The sequence below is a fragment of the Panthera leo genome, chromosome B2, assembly GCF_018350215.1.
Source record: "Panthera leo isolate Ple1 chromosome B2, P.leo_Ple1_pat1.1, whole genome shotgun sequence".
NCBI classification, from domain to species: domain Eukaryota; kingdom Metazoa; phylum Chordata; class Mammalia; order Carnivora; family Felidae; genus Panthera; species Panthera leo.
The window spans coordinates 67,338,403-67,348,664 of record NC_056683.1 but is presented as its reverse complement, the minus strand read 5'-3'; the positions used below and the strand labels follow the sequence as shown (position 1 = coordinate 67,348,664).

The window sequence follows — 10,262 nt, the reverse complement described above, 5'->3', positions numbered from 1 at the left end:
AAAACGCCTGGGCACTGTGCGCGTGTGTGGGCTCTTTGTGACAGCTGCCCAGCAGGACTTCGAGTGGGCCGTGTGTACTCAGAGAATGTGCAGAGGTGGAGATTCCCATTTTTCTCCATTCTTTCCCTCCAACCTTCTCTCTGGCTTCCTCTGGCTTTAGCTGGAGGCAGCTGTGAGTGGGGCGGAATGGAGGGGGGCGCTCTGCAAGTTCTTGTCATTCTAAAGGCAAGTTCAGAGGATATCACGCCTGTTGGAGGGAAGGCCAGATTTGCAAACGTCAGTCAAATAGGGAAGAGAGGTTTACATTGGCGACAAGACCTCCCCTTTTACTATTGCTGGCGGTCAATTCCAGGGGCATAGCTCCCGCGTTCCCCTCCGGGCCCCCTCCCCCATCCGGGGTGCTCACCCTTGCAGGGTTAACCTCTGGGCTTCAAAAGGCCAAAAGTGCAGAGCTTGTGACCAGGGCACGGACGTGTGTAATCTGAACCTCTCCTGGAGCGTTTTTCTGATGCTACAGTGTTAGAGCCCCGCGCTTCCTCCCGTGCATCTAGTACAATTTGGCAACCCTGAGTGCCAGGCTTCCTGCTCTAGGCCAAGGGGGTGGAGCCGATTGGGGGGAGGGGGCGGTAAAAAGGGGAAGATGCTGGCAGAATGTCAGCTCTCATCTGGCGTCCATCTCTTTGCTAGTTGGGGGAAATTTACTTTCATTTGTCTCGACCCCGCGGGGTTGGAAGGCAGAGTTTCTGGTCCAAAGCCTCCGCTGGGGGCCAGGTTATGCTGTGGTCCGGATGCCAAATTTCCAACGTGATTGCAACTTGTTCCCTAGCGGCTTCTTGTGCTGAGGACCCCCAGGTTTCATTGCGTCCCTTGCCCTCTGTCTTGGCTCAAATTAAGCCTCTTAGTTCCGTCCCGAAGCATTAGCGAAGTAAGACAGGACTGGGAAAGCCATCCCGTCGCTGAGCCCCGCGAGGGCGGCTGTACGGGTTTCCAATCGGCCGCTCAGAGATTGAAAAAGACAGAAGGCGCGCCGCGTGCACAGACAGTTAGTTAATGGAAACCCTGTAAATCGGTTTTAAGTGCACCCAGGACGGAGGGGGAGGGAAGTGTAGGTGGTGAGATGGGGGATGGGACTAGGGTGGGGTGGGGTCGGTCACACATTCTTGCAGTTCTGAAACTGAGAGTCGCTTCCCTCCCTCCCATTGTTCTTAATTTAGGAAAATAAATTCATTAAAGAAAATCGCAAGGATAGGGAAACCCGAGCTCCCCAGCCCGCCCCAAGCAGAAGAGTGCGCGGCTTCCCTTGGCAGGGAACCCGGCTGCGGCTGTCCCCCTCCCCGCTTCCTCCCTCTTCCCCCCTCCCTACATCCCCCCCCCCCTTCCCGGCGGGGCATTGCTACTACGGGGATCGCCACCTCACGCCGAAGGAATGCTGGAAGTATGCACACGTTCCCAAAAGTAGACCTCCTTCACCGCCGGAGGAGCATACATCACCCCGTGGCAGCCGTCCACCTTCTCAGGCGTTTCGTAACCGAGTAAACTGAGAGCCGGGAACAGCCCTCTATTAAGTAGCCCGCGGCGCGGAGCCTCTTCCCACTCGACCAAGGCGAGCCGTCGCAGACGCGTCCGCGCGCGGGCAGCTGCGGTCCCGGGCAGTCTCCGCCCGTCCTGCGGCGCCTGCGGCTCCCGCCGGGACACTCCAACACTTCACAACCTTGGTGGCCTTGCCGCTGCCCGCCTCCCGGCAGCCGCCAGGTGCTCCTGGAGCGCGGCGCCAATTGCCTGGGCGTGCGGAGGGTCACGCCGAGCGCAGCCTTCTACGACGCCGGGAAGCCGCTGTCGCCGCCGCTACCTCGGACACCACCGCCCCAGGTTAGTCCGGCTTCTAGCCCTTTCCCCTTATCCCGTCCCTCACAAAGATAACTAGGGAACCTTGTTTCTAGCCCGTTCCTTGCGCTGCCCTAAGTCCCTAGGGACCGCGCGCGAGAACCGTTTGGACTGGTCAGAGTGGAGCAGTGCCTGGGATTTGCCGAGTGTCCTGGGGTTCTGTGATTCATTTTATCTTTGCGGGACAAAGAGTTGTAGCTTTTCCTACGAGTTGATGCAGGGCGGCCGTGTGTGCGTGAAGCACCCTGTTCCGCGTTTCTGCTCGTAGAGGGATTTCATCTATAGATGCTGTCGACTTCCAGGAAGGGCGGTCCAGGTTCTGGGGCCACCGGCCGCTCGCTGCCTCTTGGTCGGAGCTTTCCCGGGGTGCGGTGGTGCAGCCGCGGCGCTGGGAAGGTATTTTAGTGACGCACGGCGCGGAATTCTTTGGCGGGCCGGCTGAGTGCTCTGCAGCTCGTCGAAGCTGCGCGGGCGTGTGTGGCATCTTGAGACAGATTCCTCGTCGAGTGTTTTGGCTCCTCGGCTTTTCAAAGCATCTGCGATGATGGTGGGTTAATCCGGCTCTAGGAGACGCAGCCTTGGCCGACTTCCTCAACTTCTCGAGAAAGCTCGCCCTTCCCGACCTCTTCCCGAGTGCCTTGGTCGAGGGGTCCGCGGAACCTTCGAAGTAGTTTCCATCCCAAATCCTAGATAGTGTATAAAGATCAGAGAGCGTGGGGCGCCGGGTTCATTTATGGAGCGGAGACGCGAAGACAGGGAGCAAAAGAGGTACCCCAAATCGAGGGTCCTTAGGCACCTTCGGGTGACCCTTTCGGGGCGTTCCAGGACCCCCTTTCTGTCCCCCTCCCGCCGCAGCGTGGACTACGTAAAGTATGCAGGAGTACTGGGGAAGGATGGAGCAAGAAAGGAAAGGAGCGCTAAACTCGCCCTTGGCTAACTAATGTCAAGGTCGCAGTGGGTCAAAGAGGAGGTAGGTGACGCGCACGGATCTGGAGGAACCCCGTGGGTGAGGGGAGGTGTAATTTTCTTTTTTAACTGCACTCAGGAGTTAAAGAATTGGTCTTTTCCAGGAGGGTGGGAGGGGGGCAGTGGGTGGAAGCAGACCAGTTTCTTAAGACCTACCCCCTCCTCCTCCCCTCTCCCCGCACCCGCTCCTCCGCAGCTGACTCATTTTCATTCATGAGGGTGAAGTGAGGGAATCCTTGCGGACACGTAGGGGCGGCCGCTTTCAGACATTTATGTCTGAGAATGCTCAATGAAGCACCGACCTTTGCGTTCACGTAAATGCTTTGGCTAAAAGGAGAGAAAATTTTTTTTTTAAACATATGGACGGAATGCCTGGCGGGCTGGTAGAACTGACTGTACGTTCCGATATCCCGACGCGACGTGATTCATTCTTGCCGCTGAGTCAGGCAGCCAATAGGTGGCGCTCTCGACCCAGACAAAAGCGCTTCCACTTCTCAGGGTTTTTTTTTGTGTGTGAAGAGTTCAGGGATTTAAAAAAAAAAAAGTCTGAACGCAGCTTTTTGATGGTTGGATTGTCAGTCAGCCTTTAACTCTTCGCGAGCACGACTGCCAACTGAGTTGGAAATTATTGTAGCAAAGTTAAGGCCAGCTGATGGGAACAATGGGCTAGCCTCACCTCCTGCTTTTCACTGATGGTTGAAGAGGGTTAGAAATGTCAAACAGCTGTTAATTAGGGAGAAAGAAATTGCTGGAGTCCTTGAATCTTCTGAGCAGCGCCAACATTTTAATCTTGGCCTCATGAAAAGGAGCTCTGGGCAATTTGGCACGCCTGCTCATCAGACATTTAAAACGCAATTTACACTCAGGCCGAGGAAAGATGCCCTAATACATTGTGCCAATAATTTGGAAGGGCATGGTTGGAGCTTGTCAGTTTCTTTTCTCAAAGAGGGCTTGACCTTTGGCTCATTTTTGGATTCCCAAGCAGGACTTCGTTTTTCAAGCAGCCTTGCCCGTTGCCTTACAATAACTTATGTACTTCACAGTCAACTCTCTTTTTATGTCTTGCCTCTGGCAACTTCCCAATTCAGCTCATTGCTAGTATCTTTTGTCTGTGGATTGGACCTTAGAATATTTTAGAAGATTCCCTTCTGCCAACATAGTTAAGCACCTACTATGTGCTGGGAATCACGAAAGATGAATAAGACTCTGTGTTTAAGAAATTAATAACCTAGTTACAGAATCAGGAAAAATCAGAATAGAATGTATTCTCCTGTGGAGGATATATTCTTGTAATCTTCTGGATTAAGTGGACAGTTAAATGAAAATATTAATTATTATTGGGAATTTTTATTAAAAATCTCTTGGGAAAACAGATGAGAGTGTTTTGTCTCTTCTATTGCCTGTTTTTAAAAATTATATATCTTAGAATTGTTACCTCCTCATTTTGGGTAAAGGATTTATCAGATGTGAAGAGAACACAGCTAGCAGTAGGGTCAGGTTTCAGTTGGGCCTTACATATTTCTGTATAATCTATTTCAGACCTTAAAGAGCTGCATATTGGTAGGAAGAACAAAATGAAGAAAAAAAGAGAGTAAAAGAGGTTTATTATACTTTTCCAAATTACCTTGAGACCACTAAAGTACAGTTACCTAAAGAGTTCAGCAGCTAGGAAAAAGCTGCAGGCCAAATAAAATCCCCAGCTGGAAGAGACATTTAGTTGAGTCAGGGATAAAATGACCTCTGAATTAGCCATCACCAAGGCAGGATGAAGTCATGTGGGGCCTGGTAAGGCCGTCACCCGGGGATGCTAAGCAGGACCAACCTCCAGGAAAACAGGACCCTCTTTAAACTTGAAATCCCTCTTAGTGCCATGATTAAACTGCAGTAGATGAACTTGACTTACACTGCTCCACAATAGGCCCATTATATTCGAGGCTGGGCCCTGCGGTTATTAAGGCAGATCTGGTCGGGTCCTGGCCCAGGTCCAGGCTCCAGTTCTAACCTGGTTCCGGGCCTGCCCGGACCCGGTTCTGATACGGTCACTGCTTCCTCCCGCAGATCCCTTCATGCGGCTGTGAGCTCGGAGGCCGAGCATGCGGACCAGGCTTCCCCCAGCGCTTGCCGCCCTGGGCGCGGCCCTGCTGCTGTCTTCCATTGAGGCAGAAGGTAAAATGCTCTTCCTCCCCCTTCTGTCAGTGACAATGCAGAATTCTAGAAAGTAAAAAAAAAAAAACAATCTTGCCACTATTGCTTGCTCTGTTTTTTTCTGTACTTCGTGTTTTCTCCGGGGTTTCTCTCCTCTAAGAGAAACGCCCCCTTCTCCTGAGGTCTGTCCATTTTCTGGCTCTCAGGTCCAGCTCTTTCGTATTCTGTTTAATCCATTCCGTACAGTGCTGTGTGGTCTCCTTGCGCTTGTCCCTGCGGTGTGCTGTCCACACTGCCACCTACAGTGCTGCCTTCCGAGAGGACCGGCCGTCCGGGAGGGGGCGACAGCTGCACCCAGCTCTACGAACAGGATGACTCCTGGTGGTACCCAGGAACCCCGGAGCGCGGGCACGCTTACTCGCGTGGCTGTTTACCACCTGGCTCCGGGCTGCGACCTCGGTGACAGCATGAAATAAAAGACTCCAACAGTGCCGGCTCTGCGTCTCTGTGTGTTTTGTGGGGAGCGCAGTCGTTAGGCTGACGGTGCAGGCAAAGTGAGGTGGCAGCCACACATCGCCTAGGGGATGGGTGGCAAGCCGAGATCCGGACCCAGGATGTGTTGGCGTGGCCCAGGGTGACTGCTGTCCCTGTTTGGTTTTCGGGAGGAACGTGGCTCAGGCCCAGCCCCGCGCAGTTAGCTTGGATCTGTGCCAAGGTTTCCAACCCAGGAAGCAAGTGGGAGCCAGAGGAGCCCAGCTTCGGTCCCTCCCTTCTTCCCTCTAGCATCAGACCTGAGCAGAGTCTGTCAGGGAATGGGAGATGGGTGTCGTGGCCCCAAGGTCTGTCACAACAGCTCCGTGTGGCCCTGCTTTGTGGAAAATGAAGGACCTTTGCTTATTTCAACCTCAGTTTATTCTTTTTTGTTGTGTGCCCTTGATGCCCTAATTTCTCAGTATTTATTGAAAAAGTTATTTCTCTATATTAACCCAATGAGAGCTTCTGTGTTCCCTCAAGTATGATTCAAGACCTGACAAACTAGAGTTATTGCTCTGCAAGATAAATCGGGTAATACCATAACAGACATTTTTTTTTTCAATTAAAAAATGCCCCCTGATGGGGTTAAGGGAGAAAAGACATGCATGGGGTAGCTGTGGGGTTTGAGAGGGGGTTGTGCTTTTTTAGAGGCTGTGGGAAAGTAGAGCTGTTTCTTGACAACACTGATATTTTCAATAACTTTCTATTGTGTTTGGTTTTCGACTTCAGGACTGCAGGTATAAAAAAATTAAGATTAAAGAAAACAAAGAGGCTCCAAAATGGATGGCCTGCTTAGAAAAGTGACAGAAACTTGCTGTTTTCTTATCTAACTGATGCTGTGTCAATGTAGAGGCTTTTCAGAGTGGCTTCTGTGAAGTAATACGCAGATGAGGTTGCCTTTAATGTTCCTTTCTATGTCGTTGTTAGGAAGGAATTTTATTTGAGGAACTTCTGGAAGCCCTACTAAAGATATTTTTAGATAATTCACTCAAGTGGCCTATTTATTGCTCATTAAGAAAATAGTTATTTGAAAATCAGAAAGATTTGAGAATTTTTAGGAAAAGAATTAAGTTGGAAATGATGTAAGTGGAAAAAATCAATTCTCAATTGGATAATGGCTGGTTAGCAAAGTGCAGTTAAAAAGAACGTTTTAACATTGTGTGTCAACTGTACTCAACAACAAAAGGGAGAACATTTTACTATCTACATTACTGACGATTTCCATATTTCTCACATTTTATCTTTTCAATTTGATGCAGCTCTTTCTTTTGCTTTCTTAAGCTGTGTCTTTCTTGTCTCCCAACTCCTTAGGTCAGCATTTAGTAATTATATTTTAATGGGATTCATTTTTTGTGCCTTATTCTCTAATTTGGTACTGTCAGATAGAAATATATTATAAGCCACATATGCAAGCCACATGTGTAACTTAAAGTTTCTGGTTGTCACACTAAAATAGGAAAAAGAAACATGAGAAACTACTTCTTATAGTATATTTAACTTAATATATCCACACTATTATCACTTTAACATGTAATCAATTTAAAGATTATTAGTGAGATATTTTACAATTTTGTGCTAAGTCTTTGAAATTGGGTGTGTATTTTACACTTGCAGCGCATTTCATTTTGAACTGGGCATATTTCAAGTGCTTGATAGCCACACGTGGCTGGACGCATACAGCTCCTGTGTTGGACAGCACAGCTTGGTGCTAACTACCAACTAAGTGGTCCCATCGAGCCTGTGAAGAGCTAACAGAATTTGTGGCCAAGACCCTTCTGGGAATGATGGCTGGAAAGAGAATTTCTTGGAAATATTGGGGCACGTTTCAAAATTTCAACTGACCTCCCCGTTTCCCGCTTTGTCATTTTGATCTTAGTTATGAAATGCCCATAATTGCTTTTCTTTCCCTTTTACAACTCATACTTGAACTGTCGTAGTCATACTATTTTTCAACCAATTTCTACTTACTTAATTTTTTATACGTTGAGAACAGTGCTCTTTTTCATATTAATTTAAAAGTTTTGGCACATACTTTTTGCATCTCCTTTTTTTTTTTTTTTATAGTGGCCAGTGTTCTGTATGACCTATAATGTATGAATCATTTTTGGTTCATGTAGCATATGGTATATTAATTGCCATTTAGAAAATTTAACATTTCACATTTAAAGGTTAGTGAGAATTAGACACCTTTCTCATTAATCTAGAATTCAAGATGAACACATCTTGTGAAAAACAGTGTTTTAATTTTAGTAAGTTTGATTTATATTTATAATTTATGAGGAGTACCTGGATATTATCAATTCAGCAGTGAGTTGAGGCCATAAGCTTTAACTGTCTTGTGTCTAGGTTAAGACGCTAATTGAGATAAATATATATATATATATATATATATATATATATATATATATATGATTGTATGTCTATGTTTATCTGATAATCCCGTGTCATAAAACAGACACTTTGGACTACAGAGGAACTTTCTAATCATCTATTCTAATTCTCTCATTTTCCAAATGAGGGAGATAGGCTGAGTAGCTCAGTCAACTAATGTGGTTACTTCGGGATAAGGTATAGATGAGACCCAGATTTTCTCCTGGTTTAGTGCAGGTTTGCTTACACTGTTCTCTCTTGCTTAAAAACTGGTCAACCCAGTTAAAGGAAGGAACACATTCTGTAATGTGTAAGGAATAATCCATCCCTTGTTTGAAATATTAAGTTTTCAACTGTTTATTTTTGGTATCTTATAAATGCAAATAAAATGAATATATCATGGCAAAGATCATTAAACGTATACTAGCCTTGGATGGAAGATATAAATTAATGCCAACTGCATAGAGTAAAACCACTCTTGGCATACTTCTAAAGGTTTTTGCCATTAGGGCAGTATCCTTTTCAGTGTTGTTATCACAAAGACCAGACTAAAAATCTTACTAGTTCGTCAAGATGGTATTTTAGTAGGATGTTGTCGAATTCTGCTTTATCTTTAACATATTTTATGTGTTAGCAAAACTTACTAGACTCTCTCCTCCTACCTGTCCATCTTTCCATCCATCCATTAATCTCTGTAGAGTTGGTAAACTCTTGGACATATCTTCCTTTTGGTTGCCACAGTAAAAAGTTTTTTTAAATTATATATTAAGCTAGATTCTTTAGTTTTAAACAAAGTGTGTAAAATTAGTCAAATTCTATCTATATCTGAATACCACAAATATATTATTGAGCAGGTATCAAACAATGCTTTTTATAGATTGAAAAATGTAGAGGTATATATGTTAATAAGCACCTGTGTACAAATATTGCTTTCTAAAGTTAGTCGTTCTCTCAAATATTTCCTAATCTTTACATTCAACCCAGTATTGTAGAGAGTTGTGTGCTCTGGAGTCAGACTATGGGATCAAAGGTTTGCTGCTTTTTAGTTGTGTTCACCTCTCTAAATTTCACTGACTCATCTGTGAAACAGGGGTAACAGGGCACGTTATGCTGGATTGTTATCAGGAGAAAAAAGAGACAACGTATAAAGTGACTTGTACTCTACCTATTGCATAGCAGACACTCAGAGAATGCTAGCTATTATTATCATTCCTAAAAAGTCCTAAATCCTGCCAATTCATGAAACCAGAATATCACCAGGATGCGGTTTGCATAGCACAGCTTATTGATAACAGAAAACATTATTCATAAATGGGAAATTACACTACTAGAGTCATGGATACCTAAAATTTTAGTCTTTTCATTATCAGTGTTCAGGTTTTTTGAATATATATCTGATTGCTATATTATTTATTTATAATTTAAGTTCTATTTCTCTTGGTTCAGATTCTCATTGTATGCAACTATGACTCTTTGTCATCATAATCCCTATGTAGGTAGCTCATATCTGAAATATTCCAGCATCTGGAACATTCCATTGTTTTAGGGAACATAGACACTGCTTGTGACAATGCAATGACAGTTGTGAATTATTTTTGTACAAAATAAAAGATTTTCAAAATTAATTAAAATACATTTTGCATTGATTCAAGTTGACGTGGGTCCATACTCACATCTGCTTTATTATCTTTTTTTGCAAAACAAACAAACAAACAAACAAACAAAAACGTATAAATGGACTGGCAAGGCTGAAAGGTTTCACGTGTGATAAAAGTGGCAGGAAGAAGAGTGGAGTGGGCTCTCTGTCGTACACATGCTAGCCGGCCATTCTTTCGATTCCCAAGTACCACATCTGAGTTTCTATGAACACCTTAAAAACCTCTGAAATGTTAAAGACTTTTCCCAACAGTCAATTTTTCAGTTTTTCTGGAATCCTGGTCATTTGGAAATCAACAAGGTGGGCCGCTGCTGCCCTTCAGCAGTCTTAACCTAATGTCTGCTGCTTCAGGTCAATTTCCCTGCAAGGTTGGTGGTACTGTTTTTCCATGTACTGATTTTTTTTTAAAAGCATGCTCAGGCCAGTTGCGTCTGCCTTTGCATTAAATTTGTCCTGAGCCATTGCTACTGGAACAATATTTTATAATGATATTCTTAATACCTCTTGTTGTATTAACATTTGTTGCATGCTTGTTATACTAAGCGATGACTACAGCTAAACCTTGCAGTATGATTACAGACAGCAGAATGTTGAATAATTAAACCGTGCATGTAGATTAATAGTCTAATCTCACTGCCTGTGTATGGATAGTAAGAAAATAACATTTATTCCATTGCTAGAGTATCCAATAAAAATAAAAAGCCAT

At 45.2% G+C, this 10,262-nt stretch overlaps 1 protein-coding gene across 3 annotated transcripts in view; it reads left to right on the top strand.

The window, feature by feature from the left end:
- Positions 1 to 1,788: 1,788 nt before the first annotated feature.
- COL12A1 (collagen type XII alpha 1 chain) overlaps positions 1,789 to 10,262 on the top strand; it is a 115,982-nt gene continuing 107,508 nt past the window's right edge. For 2 of the 3 annotated variants that reach the window (XM_042939180.1, XM_042939182.1), the window contains exons 1-2: positions 1,789 to 1,869; positions 4,909 to 5,016. In XM_042939180.1, the coding sequence (XP_042795114.1) occupies positions 4,944 to 5,016 (73 nt within the window). In that variant the 5' untranslated portion in view covers positions 1,789 to 1,869; positions 4,909 to 4,943. Of the gene's footprint in view, positions 1,870 to 2,789; positions 2,855 to 4,908; positions 5,017 to 10,262 lie in introns of those variants that run through there. The other variant, XM_042939181.1, reaches the window with a different exon arrangement.